Consider the following 20,607-nt stretch of genomic DNA (forward strand, 5'->3'; position numbering starts at 1 on the left):
GCACTGTATCATGAGCTCAGGCCTAATTTAGTGCAAATAAGCGTTAATTAATTACGATAACATTTTCATGTTGTCAGCTATCCAGAGCTTTGGAAAGACAGGGCATAAATTAATAAATGTAATTAACTCACTTTGATTATGTAGTCACTTTAAATAAACCCACAAGTGGAGTAACACAAGATAAATTCCCTTACAATGGCAATCAAACACAAGAAAGCATGAGTGTGTGGATAACTACTAGTCAAAAGATCCTAAATCAGTATAGGATTCCATTGCTCTATCCTTTGGAAAGAATCTGGCAAAAACTGGTATAAGCTGTTCAACCCATTAACTCAACAGAGAATAAAAATAAGAACAAAATCTATACTTATGGGTAAGTTCAACAGACTTACCTTTGAACTCCTGCTATATCTTGTTCCAACAGAATATTAATCTGCGTAAGGGAAAGCAATTTCCAAGCCATTGCCTCTTCTTCTTTAACAGCATCCTCATCCTGTAGAAAGCAAATTACATTACATTACAATAGCAGCCACACACACAACTTATTTATCTCAAGGATCTCTCTTCATCAATGCATAAAAAGAAACAATGGCAGCTGCCAATGCTAACTTAGCTGATTTGGGAACAGACAGATAAGTGGAAATTAATTTGTCTTACATTGTAAATGAAATACTTCTCAGAGAACGCAACATTGCAAAGCAGAAATTCAAGTTCATACTAGATAACAAGTTAAATTTGAATGAAACTCTTAACCCAGAGGTTATTTAACTATGGTCCAAGAACCACAAGAGGTTCACCACAGACCACCCTTTCAGGGACTTCACCAAGACGGTAATGAAAATAGACAACAAATGCTGAACGTCCCTGAAGCTTCTTTCACTTACTGAAATAATAACCTATCCCAGGCACCCCCAACCTTCGGTCCTCCAGATGTTTTGGATTACAATTCCCATCATCCCTGACCACTGGTCCTGTTAGCTAGGGATCATGGGAGTTGTAGGCCAAAACATCTGGAGGGCCACAGGTTGGAGATGCCTGACCTATCCAATTCCTATAAGGTGTCTCCTCTTATCTCCCCCCCCTCCAACTTCTTTTTTTTCCTTCTTGAAAAAAACCATTGAAATATTTTGCCTAGTTTCAAAATGCATCACCCAAATTTGATTATATAGATATTGATTAAGCAAAGGAGGAACCCTTTTCAGCCCTAGGCCAGCATTTTCCTGTGCGAAACCTGCAGAGGAGCACATTAGGGTTGACAGATCAAGAGACCCTGTGATATCAGGGGCCTAACCGGAGACCTAGGGGGCGGCCCCTGATGATGTCATGGGGGTAGGTCCTGAAGATGGAGCTTAATTGAGAAAGGGGAGGGGACAGCCCCTCCCCACCCTGACTGTCTATGCTATAATTTGCAATGAACTCCTGTCAGGCTGAAGCTTGAAATCTTTATTTATTAAAGGCACTCTTGCCCACTTGGAGATGCGGGGGCCGAGCAAACCTGGAGACTTCAGGCTAGACCTGGAGCTTTGGCAACCCTAGATCAGGTGTCTGTGATAGGGTCAGAGAGAAGTAGGTGTGGCCAGAAACAAAAAATTGGTTGGGCCAAGGTAAGAGTGGTAGAGCAACATAATGCAATTCCAACATTCCAGCATGCAAACATTTCTGCACCCAAACACATTTCTATAACCTCCATGAAGGCATGCAAGAGAGATTATCACAGTTCAACAGCACATCCCTGACACATAAAAGCACTCAAGGAGGGTATGGAGCATGGCTAATGATCTTTTGATGAAGGGCGGTATATAAATTTAATAAATGAATAAAAAAAGGGGGGAGTGGCCTGGGAATTGGCTTGGGCAAAGTCCTGAGGAGTGGATAGAGTGGCCTGGATGACCACATTTGGCCCCCAGGCTCGAGCTATAAAGGAAAACAGGCATCAATGATCAAGATAATTGGTTGTCTCCAATGGAATCACCCCATTAGTGCAAAGACGTCTGCTTCCATGGTGGAACTTCCACTCTCTACGCCCCTCCAAAATCTGCTCAAGGAGGGGGAACCCCCAGAACAGATGCGGGGCATGAGGAGGAGAGGAAGAGGAAGTTCCACTGCACAAGCAAATGTCTTCCCATGGAGGAAGCAGACTGCCTTTCAAAAGAAAGCAATGGCTGGGGATGAGTAAGTACTTCTGTAGCTGGACAATCTTTATGTACCAGATACCATATCAGGCTTTGGGGGGAGGGTTTACATAACATTCACTGGTAGAGAAGCTAGCCAGTGCCTTAGACCCCAAACTCGTCCTGCACATAACTGACATAGTCTAACAGCACACAGACTCACTGTTTCTAAATATACATTAATTTCTGAAAGTCTCAAATTATCCATGCTATCACCAGGCAGGTAGAGTGCAATAGCATCTATTTTTGAGCTGTTCTATTTCTTAAGCAAGGAAGCACACCAAAAATAGCCATGTTGATTTACAATCCCACTCAAAATAGAAGTCATGTCCTAGAACAGTGTTTCCCAACCGGTGTTCCGCGGCACAGGAGTGTGCCGTGAGACATCGGCGGGTGTGCCGCGAGATGCCTGGAGGGAGGCGGGCGAGTCGGCGGCGAGAGGCGGGGCGGCGGCGGCGAGGAGAGGCCGCGCCTCCTGCTGCTGCCTGGCGCTCCTCCTCGCAGCCGGCAGCGCTGCCTGGGCGCCTCCGCGCGACTCTGCCTCGCTGGGTTTGGTCTCCCAGCAGAGACGGGTCACACGCGCCCCTCCCTCCCTCCCTCAGCCTGCGCGGAGGGAGAGCCAGAGAGAGGCATCGCTCCTGCGCGCCGGGAGAGGGAGCAGCCGGAGCGATGCCCCTTGAAATCTTCGCCCTGCCTTCTTCTGGAGCGACGGAGAGCCTCTTAAAACTCGTCCGTCCGCTTCTCTCCCTGCCAAGAGGCGTCCAGCAAGCCGGCTTTGCCAGCGGAGCCAGCCTTGGAACAGACCCATCCGTCAAGCGGGGATTGTGCGTCCTCCTGGACAGAGTGTAAGCAACCGGGTTTAATTTGGGTTACGCGGAACTCCAGCGCTCAGGGCGGGAGTTTAGGAAATCCAATCGGGTGGCGCCGCTCTTCCTTGGGACCCCATGGGGAAACACTGGGGACCTACTTCTAAGCAAACGGGTCTACACGTCTCTCTGCCCCCCCCCCTTTAACCTTTAGCTTCAAAGCCAGAGCAAACCGAGGCTAAATCCGTATTTACATAGGATAGCTTTCGTGCGTCCCTCCCGGCGTGACGCTGCGCGCTGACGTCACGGGGCGGGGCTTTAATGGTGGTGTGCCGCGAGATTTTTTTTCAGTAAACAGGTGTGCCGTTGCCCAAAAAAGTTTGGGAAACACTGTCCTAGAAGACAAAGTCAATGCAAGGAGGGAGCCCCCTCCCTGACCCCACCAGGGCTTAATAGTTAAAAGCAATTAAAAAAAAAGGAAAGGGAAAATAAACCACGGCTTGTAAATCACACTGTAGAACTATAGGAATTATTAGCAATTTAAGAAATGTGCACCTGTTTACTTGTACCGAACACCAAATACCACTATTTACCAATTCATATCTTATTACCAACAAGAAGTGAAAAGTCCCCCTGCCCCCTTGCTTCGGCTGTACATGTATAAGAACATAATGGCCTGTTGGATCATCGTTGCTTTCTGTGGCAGAGGGTTCCATAGTTTTACTGCTGGTTTATCAACTGCAGTGGTTTGCCCGCAACACTGAAATGTGTGAACTGGGATCTTCCTTACTTAGAGATTCCCAATTGTCTCATTGGGGATATGTTCATAAGCAATCGCTGTATTGGGAGAAATTGCTGCCATATTTTGGACTTCTGAGGTTTTAGTATCATCTGGCAGCAACTTCTGAAGCAGCAGCTACAATTAACCTAATATCCCTCGGCAAATTGGTAGAAAGCAATGTGAGGTTCTGCTGGGGAAGACTTAGTTCCTATAAAAGCCAGCATTTTATATCCAATAGCAACAAACCTCACTTCTTACTCCACTTCATTGTGAGAAATGTCTGCATACTCCTAATCTCTGCTTCCTGTTCTTTAACCAGTTACCAATCCACGGCAGCTAAGTTTACTCAAGAGCCTTTGATGAGGACCTTTGCCAAAAGCTTTGTGGAAACTCAACTATATAATGCCTACACCCATATTTTTGTGTTTGTTGACACTTCTAAAGAACTCCTAGGGGTTGGTAAGACAGAACTTCTTTTTTCAGAAGCCACATTGATTTTTCCTCAGCAGAGCTTGTTATTTCATATGTTTAATTCTGCTTCCCATCAATTTACCTGGAACAGACAGTAGGATTCAAGACCTCTTCTTAAAAACTGGTATAAGATTAGCAGCATTCAAATCCTCCAACATGAAGGCCAATTTCAGTGCAAAGATCAATCAAGGACTGAGTAAAGTAGAACCACTCATCCACACTCCCTTGCCTCAGAACACACAGTGGGAGCTGCTGTGTGGCAACTACTCACAAAGACTTAGCTCTACTGTGAGATGAGCGAGACCCAGCTGCTTAGACCCACTCCCTTGCCTACTGTAAGCTGTTGCCTGCCAACTGTTATCAAGGAAACACTTGCCTCCATCATGCCTGCCTCCATCATCACCTGGACAAGACCCAGCTCCTCAGTCTCATTCCTTTGTCTCAAAGATCTCAATAGGAACTGTTGCTTGGCAACTGCCAACAGGCAACAAAGGAAGATTCTCTCCATCATGGTCTGAGTGAGATCCAGGGAGGACATCAGAAGTGCAACCAGGGATGAGGGTAGGAAATACCTCCTGAATAATTCTGGCACCAAAGGGCTAATAATAATAATAATAATACAGTGGTGCCCCGCAAGACGAATGCCTTGCAAGACGAAAAACTCGCTAGACGAAAGGGTTTTCCGTTTTTTGAGTCGTTCCGCAAGACGAATTTCCCTATGGGCTTGCTTCGCAAGACGAAACGTCTTGCGAGTTCTTGCGAGTTCTTGCGAGTTCGTTTCCTTTTTCTTAAAGCCGCTAAGCCGTTAATAGCCGCTAAGCTGCTAATAGCCGTGCTTCGCAAGGCGAAAAAACCGCAAGACGAAGAGACTCGCGGAACGGATTAATTTTGTCTTGCGAGGCACCACTGTAATAAATTTTATTTATATCCCACCCTCCACAGCCATAACTGGGCTCAGGGCAGCTAACATCAAAACATAAATACATTAAAACATAAAATTCAGCAATTGACTGAAATACAGCTTAAAATCAGATTAACCATGTGCTCTCTTGTCCTAGTAGCAGGCTTGAATCTTTCGTAGGTCACTTTGATTGCCTTTTGAGACTATAAAGCAGGATATAAGTATTAATAAAATACATATTCTTAAAGTATCAGAAATTTCACTTTTAAGAACTCTTATTCCTAACCCATGCGGACCCAGCCATGCATTAATTTTTTATTTGTTGATTACCTCAGATAATTAAACTTGTCGCCTTTATTTGACTTAGTTTTCAAAGTAGTATCTTCGGCAGGGCTCTATGAAAATCTACCAATCCTTCTTCAGTCATCCTTTTGTACGTAGGTCATTTAACAATTCAAGCGCCTCCAGGGCTGGTTTCTGGATTCTGATATATTTAGACTATTTAATTTTGTCTTAATGTTTTCAGCAACAAACTCCCCAAGTTCTTTTTCCCTTGCCTTGTTGCCAAAGTATGCACTCCTTTTTATTTCCCCCATTTCAACAAAACTCCCACTTTTTAAATGAAAACTTCTTGCCTTTTATAGCTTCCTTGACTCTGCTCGTTAAGCAGACTATTGGTGCTTAACATCAAAAAGGCCGCAGAGCAGCTTTTAAACCTATTTCTGGGGGAAAGCTGACAGGAGCTGTGGAACATTGGGTTCAGGACAATTCATCCTTTAGGGATGATGGTGTAAATATTTCTAGTCATCAAAGTGGCAATAGGGTAAAACTTGACAATGAGCATACAGGGGAGGGGGAGAAATGACAGCTGTTTGAAGAGGCCAGAGAGAACTTGCACACAAAGAGACAATTTTGAGAGGGGCACAGAGTAAAGGTACTTACAGGCTAGTACTAGAACAATTCAAGATAGAGACATGGGATTGCACACTGTTAAGAGAGAACATAGGTATAATGGGCATATCACAAATCTTCTGGAAGAGAAAAAAAAATCCAGGAAAAATAGAAATGTCATTTAGGTACAGTCACAATACTGCTTTCCTACTTTGAGGTGATTTTCTGAAGCCATCTTTTGAAAAATACTGTGTTTCATAAAAAAGAAAAAGCAAATCCATCTCAGAAGGAAAGAAAATATGGTAAAGATTTTGCCCCAGTTTTTAAGTGTACAGATGTCTATAGACAGAGCCAATCTTAGTATTATGGGTGAGATCCAATGTTGCACCAGCAGACACAGTGGTCCTTTTCCTCCTGCCCCTTGCAGCCCACCCATGGCCCCAACCTGTTTCCAAGGGATCCCCAAACCCCCTAGAGCTGATTTTGGGGGTACACAGGAGGGAGCTGCAGGGAGAGGAGAAAGGGGAAGTCCTGGAAGAGGAAGTCTGCTGCACAAGTGGGATGCCACATCTGGATATTGACCTGTAAATGCAACTGACCCTTTTCTACAACACTGTTCCCAAAATGATGGAAACCCAGGTAAGGATAAATGGACCCATCTTTCCCATCTTTGACAAAAGAGAGCATTTGAATGCAAGGAAATGCAAGCCCAATCTTTACCTGACCATACTCCAATGAATTACAATTTTAATTCTTACACAATCTGAATTAATGCACTTCACCATCTCACAACCATTGGTCTGTTCAAACCATAGTTAAAAACTATGGTTTAATGTGAATGGGCAGCAAGCTGGTGCCTTACTACTTCTCTGCTTCTGCCACACTGCCAGAAAACAAGTCAGAGTTTGTTTTGTTTTAATGTTCAAATCCTAGCTTGTGATTCATTTCTCTCCCAATAAACCGTAAGTAGTAACAAAGGTTTGTTCTTGGCTTACTTTTCCTGGGGGGTAACAAATCAGAAGCCAAGGTTCGGATATCACGAAAAATCAGATTCTTAACTCTTTCCCATATGTACTAATCCATTTATTCATAAAATAATTTCTATACCACACTTTGGTCCTCATTAAAGTGCCAGTTTAAAAAGTTATAAAACCAGAGAGCATTAAAACAAACCAACAAATTCATGCCACAGGCAGCTATGAATTAAAATTAACTGAAAGCCTGGCAGAATAAAAATGCCATACCTGTACTACTAGATGCAATATTTTTCCATTGTATTTTTATGTTGTGAGCCTCCCCAAGATCTACAAATAATGGGTGGCATACAAATTTAATTACCGTATTTTTCGCACCATAGGGCGCACCGGACCATAGGGCGCACCCAGTTTTTAGGGGGGGAAATCAAGAAAAAAAAACTCCCCCCCCCAGCCCCAAAGAGCAGCGTACAGGCTGCGCACAACCTCTCCCTGCCGGAGGGGTTGTGCTCGGCTATGGCACAAGCCAAGGCAGTGAGCAGGATGGATCCCGCTCGCTGTTTTGGCTTCCTCTTTAGCCCCGCGCAACCTCTCCTTGCCGGGAGACGCTGCGCAGGGCTGAAAAAGCCACAGCCCCGTGCAGCCTCTCCTTGCCGGAGGGGTTGCGCACAGCTATGGAAGAAGCCAAGGCAGCGAGCGGGATGGATCCCACTCACTGTTTTGGCTTCCCCTTTAGCCCCGTGCAGCCTCTCCTTGCCGGGAGACGCTGTGCAGGGCTTTCCTGGCTTTACTGGGAGGTGGGGGGATTCCCTCACCTCTCCCAAAAGCCCGCAGAAGCCGCGCAACCCCTTTAAAGAGATCGCGGCTTCTCCTGGCTTTTCTGGGAGGTGGGAGAAGGGACTGATGCGGCCAGTCAGTCCCTTCTCCCTCCTGTGGAAAAGCCCGCAAGAGCACACGGAGCTTGGGGGCTTTTCCCGCCTGCCTCCCCCCTGCATTCGCTCCATAGGACGGACACACATTTTCCCTTGCTTTTTAGGAGGGAAAAAGTGCGTCCTATGGTGCAAAAAATACGGTAATTTTTTTATTAAAAAAATCATTAGTGAGAGGTGTAACTGAACTTCTAGATAAAACACAGACTATTAAAATCTATCTCACACACATACATCTTTCTGGTTTAATCCCAGCTACCAGCAGCAATAGAAAAGTGATTTCCTTTACATCTCATGCCAGTCTACTTTCTGAATTAAAGCTCTTCCTTCATACATTTGATTCACACAGGCTTCTCCTGACTGACCTTCCTTCCCTTTTTGGTTTTCTTACTTACTTACTTATCAAACCTTTATTAGGCATTATGCAAATAAAACCATAAAAGAGAAAATAGCATATAAAAGCCTTAAAATATATATAGAAAGGCAGCAGTTGGCTACATACATATTTATATATATACATATAAAATCAGTGGTTTTCCTTGTTAACCTGCTCCTTGGAGGACTGCTACCAAAAACTCGGCTACCCCCGCCGTTACCCTTTGGTCAACGTCGGATAGGCAGAATCCCACACATTCACCTTGCTGGGGTTCCAGACCACCCAAAAGAGGGGACAGCACGCGTTGACGGAGCGTACTGTACAATGGGCAATGAAAGAGAATATGCTCTACAGTGTCCGGGACATTCATAGAACATCTGCAGAATCTCTTGTTTCTGGGAATGTTTTGATATCTTCCCCTGACAAATGCTGAGGGAAAAACATTCAAACGGGCCAGCATAAAAGCCCTACGTTGGGCTGGGATTATTAATTTAGTGACATAATTGGCTCTGCTATCTAAGATATTTAAATCATAGAATATGGGGGAGCAAATTTTGTTTACAGCTGCCATAATATTTTGTCTCTCGACATCCTTTAGTCTAGTTAGGATATTATGGAAAATGTATTGCTCATTAGAATTGTACAGGGGCTCCAGCTCGATGCCTAAAGATTCAATCTTTTTTTCGAGGTACTGATACCATCTTGATTTATAGGAGTCTTTGAGCAAATCAGCGAGCAGACTTGATGGAGGGCAGCGAAAATGGCAGCGTAACCAGTACTTTATTGAGGTGGACCAGGCCCAATATTCCATTGTGTGTATGCCTATTTCTGCACACATTGTTTCATATTTGATCACAGCTGGGAGTCCAAGAATACGCCTCAGAAAGCTGGAGTGAATCTTTTTTAAATCACTGTTATATGCTTGGACCCATAGCGGGATTCCATAGAATATCTGGGATTGCACTTTTGTTTGAAATATCTGATTGGCCGCAGGAATAAATTGATTACCTTTCTGATAGTAAAAACGGGCAACTGCTGATGAGGTGCACTTTGCCTGTTTTATGGCATTTGTGCGATGATTTGCCCACCCTAAATTGCTCTGGAATAAGATTCCCAGATACCTATAGATTTTCACTTGTTGGATTTCTTGCCCTCTTATTTTCCATTTCTCTAATTTCCAACCATTCGAGAAGACCAAAATTTTTGTCTTCTCATAATTTATAGAGAGTTTGTTACATTCACAGTAAAGGATCAGAGAAGATATAAGACGTTTCAGACCCACGCTCGTTAATGATAGTAGGACAGCATCGTCTGCGTATAATAAGAGAGGGACTGGTTTCTGATTAAGTTTAGGGGCATGTGATTCTATTTTTTGAAGGTGATCTGGCAAGTCTGATAAAAATAAATTAAATAGAAAGGGGGCAAGAATACACCCTTGTTTTACCCCTTTCGAGTTTGGGATGTCTGATGAAAGGTGACCTTTGGTGTTAAGTTTGACTTGACAGGTATTGGAAGAGTATAGATTTTGTATTAAAATCAATAAACGCTGATCAATTTTTAATTCTGCGAGTTTCCTCCACAGCTTTGGGCGGTCAATTGAGTCGAATGCACCACGAAAGTCCACAAAAGCAGCATATATCTTAGATTGCCTTTGGGATCTGTATTTTTCAACCAAATGCATAAGTATAAGGCAGTGGTCTAATGTAGAGCAACCTTTGGAAAAACCTATTTGTTCTTTCCCTGGTAAATTTAGGTTTTTCATCCAGGTAAGGAGTTTAGATAAGAGGTGCTTAGCGTAGATTTTCCCTATCACTGATAGTAGGCTTATCGGTCTATAATTCCTTGGTTCTTTTGGGTCGCCATTTTTAAAGATTGGGATAATTATTGATCTTAGCCATATCTCAGGTATGATCCCATGTTTATCTATGAGAGTAAACAATTGAGCTAAGGGTTCTGCCCACCAATCTATATAGGTCTTGAATAATTCTATTGGTAGACCGTCTGGCCCAGGAGATTTCCCCGATTTGAAATTTTTAACTATCTCTCTAATTTCCTCTTCTTCTACCCTTGGCCACTCCTGGAGTTTATTGATTTTATTTTTAGTGGTCTCATTTCCTTTAGGTTCACTGTGTAGATTGTTAAATACAGATGTAAAGTATTGGGACCATTTGGATTCTGCAATTGGTGGTAGAGTTAGTTGATTTTCGGCTTTCAATCCTCCGTACACTAGGTTCCAGAACGCTTTGTTGTTTTTACTCTGAATTGAGTCGAATAATTGTAGCCATTTTTGGGTTGCATATTTCTGTTTCTTTTCGGCCAGAATGTAATGATATTTTCTTTTTTCATCAAGATAAGAGGGCTCTAGTTTAGTGCGATTATTTTTAAATATTTGGCGCAGTTTTCTTTTTAGCTGGAAACATTCATCATCAAACCAAGGGCTAGCGCTATGTTTAAGTACCCAAACTTTAGGTGGAGTACTAAGCTCTACGAACATTTGGAAGATTTCATTATAAATTTTCGGAATATCACTGTGGGAATTAGTGGTGTTTAAGTTGGATAATATTTGTTTTCTCAGGTTGGCTGTAAGTTTTTGCCCCACTGCTGCACTCATTTCCTGGGACCATTTTAATTGGGTCATTTGTTTGTATTGAGAAGGTTCTATGATACTGTACTTGGTTGTTTTGGTTTCGACCTTTAAGTTAATAGACAACGATAATGGCTGATGGTCGCTTTCAGTACGCGTTCCAATTTTGAGGTCCATGATCGAATTTATAATATTATAAGGGACAAGAATATAGTCGATGACACTGCATCCTCGGGGGGAGAAGTATGTAAACTCCCCGCTTCTATCGCCTTTTGTTGAACCGTTCACAATCTGCAAATTAAAGTTGTTACATAATTCAAGTAGGCGTAGGCCTTCGTTGTTTACAACCCTATCTCTAGAGAATCGTCCTATTTTCAGGGCATGTGCGATATCATTATCGGTATTCCAATTTAGTTTGCTACATAGTTGTTCATTGTTGGTTCCCACTCTGGCATTAAAATCACCTGCTATTATCAGTGAGGCGTTTGGGTATTTATCGGTCAAATTTTCTATATAAAAGGTTAGTTGTGACCAATTTTCACTGCTGCTGTTGTTTTTAGTTGGGGGGATATAGACATTTACAAGTAGCAAAGTATCGTCTTTTTGGGTTAAAAGTAGAGCTTGTGCAAGTGGTAAGCATTTTTCTAGCTGCTTGATTTCAAACCCTAAGTTGTCTTTGATCATACAACAGAACCCTGCTTTCGGCCGGCCCTTCGTGTTTGTTTTCAGTGCGGGTTTCGTATAGGAGGTGAATCCATTGATTTTAATATCTCTAGTTGACCATGTTTCTTGTAGAAGTATTAATTCAAAATCTTTAAAGAAGTTCATTAGGTCTGGGTCTCCGTCTTTGTTTCCCCACCCTGCAATATTCCAGGACAGCAAGCGTAGGATCCGTTTTTGAGTTGGTGGCTGGTTGACAGCATTTAGTCATTCTAGTTCTGTTATTGAGTCCAGCGAGGGATTTTGTCTTATGCAGATACAGCCATTTGTCGCTGCTTTCGGTGGGGAACATAATGGTGGATCTTTTAGACTCTTTTTTAAAGTGCGGGAAATTAAAATTTCCTCCCTTTCTTGATTTTCTTCCTTAGCTGTTCCTTGTTCCTGAGAAATTTCTGTGGTTGGTGGACTGTTATGGACAGTAGGACTGTTTTCAGTCTCTACTTCCATTTCTTTGGCCTCATTTGGTGTTGAGCTCAGTGTGTCAGGTCTGTTGGGGGTCATCTTTTGTTCGGCAATGTTAGAGTCCTTTGTAGTACTTAAATAAGGGGTACCTATTTCATTTGGAGCTAGTATTTGATATCTCAGCCAGGAATTTGTGGTCTCGTTGCTGGAATTTTTCCTTGCCATTTCATATTCTAAAGGAGGCTGGATTTGAAGCTCTGCATCTATACATTTGAAAGTTCCATTAGTAGCTCTCTTTTTGACTATGCATTTTGGGGAGAAGGCTGGTAAGTGTAAAGTTTGATTGTGTATTGTTTCTACTGCATTTTGTTGACCTTGTTGGTGAATTTCGGTCAATCTGGCCTGTAGTTTCGTCAATTTACTGAGTATGTTTATTTGTTCTTTATCTGGTAGCTTGGTAAAGTTACTCAGCAGATCTTCTTCTTCTGGGACTGTCCAGTCTATTGTGTCAAGGGCGAGGCTGTTATTTGATGCTACAGTCGCATGGTTTGGGAGCTTGGATTTTTCTTGCGTGATTTCCCGGGTAGCTGGCTGCGGTTTCTCCCATCTACTGGGTTCTTCCACGGGAGTAGGGCAGATGTCGGCTTCTGGTGGAATGGCCTTGTTCATCTTGTTCTGTCTTTTAGATGCAATCAATGGTCTGAGTGATATATCTTTAAAGTGTCGACGCGGAATAATTCCTTTCTGGGCTAAATGAGCCTTTTCCCTTAAGATTTTGGTTGGAATTTTGGTTTTCTCCCCAATGTGCTTTGTCTAACTTCAGATTGTAAGTCTTTGGACACTGCCTGTTTTCTTCCTGATTTTTGTACACTGCCAAATAAATTATATTAAAAAGCAAGCCAGCTTTACTCAGTCTTCAGTCCTACACATGCTTATTTAAGAGTAAAACCCTACTGAACTGTCTCAAACACCAAAATTAACATGCATAGGATCAGGCTGTCAGATTTCCAAGTCATGGCCCAAACAGAAAGCTTTGCTTCAAAACACTGACATCAAGGGTTTTGGTGTTGTTTTTTTAAAAAAAAGTTTGTGTCTTTTATTTATTTATTTATAAAAGTATTTATATACCACCCTCTCATAAAATATCAGGGTGGTGTACATTATGTATACTATAAAATATAAACACAATTAAAAACAGAACAGAGTGATCATTAAAGTGACTGGCTGGTCAAAAGGTTTAAAAAGCAGCATAAGTCTCTTGGCATTTATACCATTAAAACATGTCAATTACCAATCTACAGGACCATAGGAAGTTGCTTATACCAAGTTAGATCACCTGTCCTTTTAGGTTGCTATTGTCTCTAAGCTGATTGGAAGAACTTCTCCATGTTTTCAGGAAGTTATCCCAAGGTATGAGTCTGGGAACTTCCGCATTTGACACATGTTTAGCTAAAGCTCTTTGGCATTGCATGTACACTATTTTTAGCAACTAGGTTGGCACTCCACAACTTCTGTTCTTCTTCTCCTTCTTCTTAACAATTAAAGCTTACTTCCAACACTTCCACCATGCTAACTCTGCCCTTTTCACTCATTTCACATGATCCGCTTGAAGCGCTTTCGAGTTTCTTTCCCATTCTTGGTATGGACGCATAAAACATGAAGATGCAATACTAAATGTGCTTGCATCAGTTTTTATGGACACCTAGCAATATGTATTTATAACTACATTCAATCTTTCTGCATTTTTGCATCACCTGTATACAAATGCTTTCTATCTGGAGGGAATGTTTAATTCTCAGAACACCATCTCCCCCCACAGAATCATTCCAATTTGGGAGTGGCTTTGTCACATTTTCAGTCTTTGTCTATGTAAATCTCTTTGATCACAACTAACTGGTATAGGATGGACCCCAGATTCCTCCTCTTTTACTATTGCAGAAGACATCTGCCACACAGCCATTTTCTTTACTGTTCCCATCCCCTGGCCTCTCATAAAATTAATAAGAGATAGGGAAATCATTAGCAATTTTGTAGATGCGAATTTCCTTTTCTCTATTCCATTGCCTCTGAAGTTCAGGGAAATTAACAAGGTGGGAGAAAAGCATGGCAATTTGTTTTAATCTAAAAACCACTATGTACACCAGTGCTAATGCAAACATGTATATACTGACAAAACTTATGGTTTCCCTACCGGAATCCAGAGAGGCACATCTTGGTGAAAATGAAAAGGTTTTCTCATGTTTGTGAAGAGTAGTAGAGAGGTAGTACAGTGAAGGAAATAACAGTGTGGAAGACTGAAAGAGAGCTATGTCATCAGTTATGTCATAATGGAGCTATATCCCCTTATGACATAGCTGATGCCACTGTCATCAGATATGTCACAATGTGAATCACATCTGAATCTTGGTTGCCATTCTTTTGCTAGCAGGGCTCCTTTAGCAGCAGCAGGACAAGCCACAACTCTGAAGGGCCATATGAATGCTAACCACTATTATTCCTCACCAATCTGCCCATGTACTCAGGTCATCTTCGGGGTACCTCTGCCATCTCAGGTAAGGCAGGTGGGAAATAACAACTATTTACTTCAAGATCTTTTCAGTGACAGGCAAAGGCCTTTCTTATTCTTGTAGTTTTTTGCCATCTGAGGGAGTTTCAAATCATGCCGTTTTTACCCTGCTGTTCTAGATATTTTGCTGAAATTATTGTATTTGCATTCTGGGTTTTTTAAAATTCCTTTTATGCTTTAAGAAATATTCATTTATATAACGAAAAACACAGAACATAGCATCCCACAATGAACAAAAGGCTCATTTACATGTTATATGCACCTAAGACTGCAGTGCTATGCACACTTACAAGGGAGTAAGCCCCAATGAACTTAGTGGGACTTACTTCGGAGTAGGCATGCATAGGACTGCACTGTAAGCAAAACAGAAGAAAGTGGGCTGGATGCTGAAGAGACAGACAGAGTCATAACACAGGTGCAAGGATTTTTACACATGCGCTGTATGGAAGTCCCACTGAGCTCTGTAGGACTTACTCCCAGGTAAGTGTGCATGACTGTAGTCTAACAATACCCTTAGCTTTAATCAATGGCTACTAGCCATGATGGCTTTGCCCCATGGTTGGAGGTGGTAATGCTTTTGAATACCAATTGCTGGAAGCCACAGGAGGGGATAGCGGTCTTGTGCTTCGATTCTGCTCCCACGGACATCTGTGTGACAACTGCGAGAACAAGATGCTGGACTAGGTGGGTCACTGGCCTGATCCAGCAGGCTCTTCTTTTATTTTTAATGTGCCCTGATATGTGCAATTTTAAGGGTGATAATAATAACAGTTATAATGTATATGTGTATGCTATGTTTTCTCCTGCTCTGGAGGGTGGGACTCGAACCAATGACTTCCAAGTTACAAGAAAGAAGATGCTGACTAAACATTTGGGGAAAAACTTTCCGACTGCAAGAGCTGTTCAACAGTGGAATGGTCTCCCTTGGGAGCTTGTGGACTCTCCTTCCTCGGAGGTTTTTAAGCAGAGGTTGGATGGCCATCAGTGCTTTAGCTTTGTTTCCTGTGTTGCAGCGGGTTGGCCTAGATGACCCTCAGGACCCCTTGAAACTCTACAGTTCTACAATATATTTCTACAAAACAATTTTGTAGTCATTGGGTTCTTGTTTGCATTTTGACTATATATATAGACAGACATATAGACACACACACACACACAGTGGTTTTATATTTTGATTTTGTTCTGTCTTAACCGCCCTGAGACCACCGGGTATAGAGCGGCAGGTATATAAATTCAATAAATAATAAATAAATAAAACAATAATTTGAAATGTTATTATTTCAAAAGGCAAATGTAACATATGACCACCCTTTGGAACAACACTAATAAAATTATTATTAATTAGAGCCGTAAGTGTTGGAAGCCGTCCAGAGTGGTGGGGTATAAATAATAAAAATAAAATAACAACTACTACTACTACTACTACTGACCATTAGACTAAATATAAGGATTTGAGCCTTCCCACAGCCCCTCAATACACTGGAAGGGTTGAGAATATTTTAGGGAATGGGGAGAACAGAGCATTTCACCCTTAGGTGGGAAAAGGGGGGGAAAGCCAGACTGGGGTGGAGGAATGAACCAAGGAGGGCGGCTGAGCGAAGGCTGGCGAGGCCTCAGGGCGGCGGCGGGGCTCGCGTAAGGGGCCAGGCCGGGGCCCTGGGGCGGAGAGGCAGGCTTTTTATTTGCTGGCTCGCCTCTTCCTACCTGCCGGCTGGCTCCCTTCTCTTTCTCCTTCGCCTTGTTTTTCTTGGCTGCCATAACGACTGCCCTGAGCATGTCGGCGCTGCCCGTGGAAATCTTGCGGGAGGGGACATGGTGAGACCTAGGCGACGAGCCGGGATGCCCCTTGGGGTGCGAGGGGCGGGCCGAGCCCGACATGTCTCCGTCCCGCCCTCCTCCTCCTCCTCCTCCTCCTCCAGGCCGGCCGCGTTCCAAGCGGAGCGCGCCGGGTTCCGAGGGCGACGGAGCCCCTTCTACTTCTCCTTCCTCCTCCTCCAACTGGGTCTTTTCCCTTTACCTCTTGGGGCTACGCGTCCGTTTCGAGAAGGGGAAAGCGAACTCACTCCGACCCGGGGAAGAATCTGATCCGAAGTTGGGGCGCAACCCCTTGGTGGTGGGTTTAGACGTGGGCTGCTTCAACCTGCCTTTCCCCAACGTGGCGCACTCCGGATGTTTTTGCGCTCCCGTTCACAGGTGACAACAGCAGCGCCCATCCTATAGCCGGCCTCCCTCGTCATAAAGGGGCAGCCACGTTTCTAGGTGGGGCAGTGCCGGATTTACGTATAAGCTAAACAAGCTATAGCTTAGGGCCCCACTCTCTTGGGGGCCCCAAAAAAATTTAAAGGAAAAAAACCACTGGATGTACATTTCCAAAATATAAGGGGGGGGGGGACAAATAAAATACAACCTATATACAGCAACAGTGTTTTGTGTTGTCTAGGCCAGTGTTTCCCAACCGGTGTTCCGCGGCACACTAGTGTGCCGCCGGACGTTGCCTAGTGTGCCGTGGAAGTAGTGGCGTAGCGTGGGGGGTGCCAGGGGTGCCAGTCGCACCGGGCGCAACATCTGCGGGGGGCGCGAGTCCAGAGGGAAGGGACAAGTTCCTTCCTCCGCCGGGCTCCCCGCCGCCACCGCCAGCCTTGCGCCCTAGCGCGCGCGCCCCCCGCCGCCGCTGCGGCTGCGCTCCACTCACTGCTCGCAGGAGGAGCAGCCACTGCAGCAGCGCTGACACCGCCACCGACGCCTGGCCGGGCACGGGCAGCCTCCGCTCCCCGACGCCGACGCCATCCCCTTCCCCCTTTTTTTCCAGAGCTGGGGGAGGGGGAGGTTTTAAAAGGGGGTCTTGCATTGGCGATCCTGCAGCACTTTGGGCCGCACGACGCGAGCGCGCAGCACGGATCAGCCACGACCCCACCCCGTGCATTTCCCAGGGAAAAGTGCTCCACATGGGAGGCGCGTTTCCCCTTCATTCCCTCTCGTGCAAATCCTCCTTGGGTTCCCTCCCCCGTCTTTCCTCTCCCTACCTCACAAAAGCCTCACCTCGTCGCCTCCTCGCTGCCTCTCGCCTCCGCAGGAGCGTTTCCCTCCGCGGAAGAAGGAGCAGGGCGCTTTTGCAACTTTGCCTTCCCCGCCCCACCACGGAGCACATTTTCCTCGCCCCCCCAACCCCCGCATGTAGAATAGAAGCCCTCCAGCCTCCACGGTGCACAAACTCTCCCCTCTGCAATGAAGCGCTTTGTTGCATATCTTTGGTGAGGTTTTTAGGCAGTCTTGGTGCACCTTAAATCAGCGCTAATTGCGCCTGGACGCAGTATTTACTTCTGAGTAGGCCCCCTTCTCCCCCCCCCCGTAGCACCTGACGTTGCTATTCGTATCATCAGGTTTGTTTGTTGATAATTTAATTGTTTTAAAAGCATCATGCTAAAGAGCTCTCTCCCACCCCCAGACCCTTGGGCAAAACAGAAACACACACATACACAAACACAGAGATTGAGCCCTGCAGGTTTTATGAAATGAATGGATTCTGAATGCCTGTTTCAGTGGCTTGTCCGCCTTAGGCTGCTGGGCCAGACACCTGTTACACGGTGCAGTCCGTAAGCTGTGAGCGCTGCTACCTGCCGCCGAGACCACGTAACGACAGTCTTGAAAGACCTACATTGGCTCCCAGTACCTTTCCGAGCACAATTCAAAGTGTTGGTGCTGACCTTTAAAGCCCTAAGCGGTTTCGGTCCAGTATACCTGAAGTAGCGTCTCCGCCACCATCGTTCAGCCCAGACACTGAGATCCAGTGCCAAGGGCCTTCTGGCAATTCCCTCACTGTGAAAAGTGAGGTTACAGGGAACCAGGCAGAGGGCCTTCTCGGTAGTGGCGCCCGCCCTGTGGAATGCCCTCCCATCAGACATCAAAGAGATAACCATTACCTTCTATGCTGTTACTATTTTTTTATTTTTTTTTACATAAGTAAAAAGTGACTTTTCCCCATCTGGCATGGTGGTGTGCCTCGAGATTTTTTTCATGAAACAAGTGTGCCTTTGCCCAAAAAAGGTTGGGAAACACTGGTCTAGGCTCCTATGGTGTAAGTAATGGGCCCCACTTGCTAGCTTGCTCCCTAAAATATCCCATATAAAGGGCCCCATTACCTTCAATAGCTTAGAGCCTCATCAAACCTAAATCCAGCCCTGGGAGTGGGGATGCAAGGGCCAGGCATTAGGAGCCAACTCCTAATGGGTCAGGTCCCTTCGCCGCCTGCTTTCCCCCAATAAAATATTTGCGGGGGGCTGCCTCCTATAGTTGAGGGGAATTACCATTCAAATTGTGTCTGTGGGCCACGTCATGCGATCAATTATGAGGGGGTGGGGCTTACCTGCCCCCCAATATTTTATTCAAGTTGGCAGTCCTGGGTATTGTCATTCAAATGATGCGCATGTGCCGTGTTTTGTGATCGATTATGCAGAGTGTGCATATTGAGAAGGCCGGGCAAAGAGAATAAGAAAAGACCCCCACGATGGTTAAGGTGTAAATAATTTTATGCAACAGGTGTGATTTCTGTTTTAGTTTGGATGGCACGGCTGTGTTTGGAAACAGCTGTACTTCTGGCAGGCCCTTCCTAGCCAGGCTTTTCCACCTTAAAGGTAAAGGTAAAGGTACCCCTGCCCGTACGGGCCAGTCTTGACAGACTCTGGGGTTGTGCGCCCATCTCACTCAAGAGGCCGGGGGCCAGCGCTGTCCGGAGACACTTCCGGGTCACGTGGCCAGCGTGATATTGCTGCTCTGGCGAGCCAGAGCCGCACACGGAAACGCCGTTTACCTTCCCGCTAGTAAGCGGTCCCTATTTATCTACTTGCACCCGGGGGTGCTTTCAAACTGCTAGGTTGGCAGGCGCTGGGACCGAACAACCGGAGCGCACCCCGCCACAGGGATTCGAACCGCTGACCCTTCGATCGGCAAGCCCTAGGCGCTGAGGCTTTTACCCACAGCGCCACCCACGTCCCTTTTTTCCACCTTACTCAAAAGTAAATCCAAATTAGACAATATTGTGAAGAGTAGAGACTTCTTCCTGTGATAATCATGTTGCTCCAGTGGTGCAACATAAAACTAGTCTGCTGCTGATCAGAATAACTATCACTCTTGGTTCCATACACACAGTAATGGTCAAGGGTAAAATGGGAGCAAAAGGTAAAGGAAAAGGAACCGGAACCGCTCATTACCCTCTCGGTGACTATGAGGGTGGCTCAAGAAGGGAAAGCTATGTTATCTATGTCATGCGTGTTAAATGTGTCCCCCAGGTGTCTTTTACCAACCCCCCTCCCATTGCTCTATCATGTAATATCAATCTTTTGTACATGATCACACACTTTTAACTAATATTTCTTTGCGTTATAAATTACCTTTAACTATCTTGGTTGTATAAACGGGTGGTGAGAAAATTATTCAAGGACAATTTAAATTTACTAGTAATCACACAGTTTATGCCCACAGGACTGTTTGATAATCAGCTCGACCATATGCTCTCAAGTTCACACAATGCACGTCAAGAATATTTTGCTGAAATCTAGAAACATCCCCAGATATACTCAACTATATTCATACATAGTTAGCAGCAGAAGGATACAGAGAATGTTGGGAGATCCTCCAACAGTTACATCTAATTCCTCACATGCTTCTTCCGCCTTACAGCTAGCTGCGTCTGCAGCTCAAAATAGTAACTTTAATTGACAATAATATATGTGCATTTAGTAGAAGAGGAAATAACTGCAGCTTTGCCAGCATCAGCTGTAAAAGCATTGCAGGGAATTTATATAAAAATTCACAGGGGTTTCATCAGCACCGTCTAAACAGTTCTCGAAAATGCTATAACTAATTCTACAAAACACCGCAGGATCTGGTACCCTGTGTCCTGTTCTAATGGACAAACTTAGTTTGGGGAAAATCTGATTGGTGGTTAGGGATGCAGAGAGGTCAAAGAAGCTCTGGAGCAGCGGAAGAAGAGATGGTACAACACACACAGTGATTCTCAAACCTTAAATCACAGTCTT

At 44.6% G+C, this 20,607-nt stretch overlaps 1 protein-coding gene across 3 annotated transcripts in view; it reads right to left on the reverse strand.

The window, feature by feature from the left end:
• The window catches only part of CABCOCO1 (ciliary associated calcium binding coiled-coil 1), a 59,692-nt gene extending 42,910 nt beyond the window's left edge, over positions 1-16,782 (reverse strand). Inside the window, exons 1-2 of one of the 3 annotated variants that reach the window (XM_077930549.1) lie at positions 16,636-16,782; positions 393-493 (exon numbers count right to left, since the gene is read on the reverse strand). In XM_077930549.1, coding sequence (XP_077786675.1) covers positions 393-463 — 71 coding nt within the window. In that variant the 5' untranslated portion in view covers positions 464-493; positions 16,636-16,782. Of the gene's footprint in view, positions 1-392; positions 494-16,276; positions 16,545-16,589 lie in introns of those variants that run through there. The other 2 variants (XM_028729358.2, XM_028729357.2) reach the window with 2 other exon arrangements.
• Positions 16,783-20,607: the final 3,825 nt, after the last annotated feature.

This window comes from Podarcis muralis, chromosome 6 (assembly GCF_964188315.1).
Source record: "Podarcis muralis chromosome 6, rPodMur119.hap1.1, whole genome shotgun sequence".
Classification (NCBI taxonomy): Eukaryota; Metazoa; Chordata; class Lepidosauria; order Squamata; family Lacertidae; genus Podarcis; species Podarcis muralis.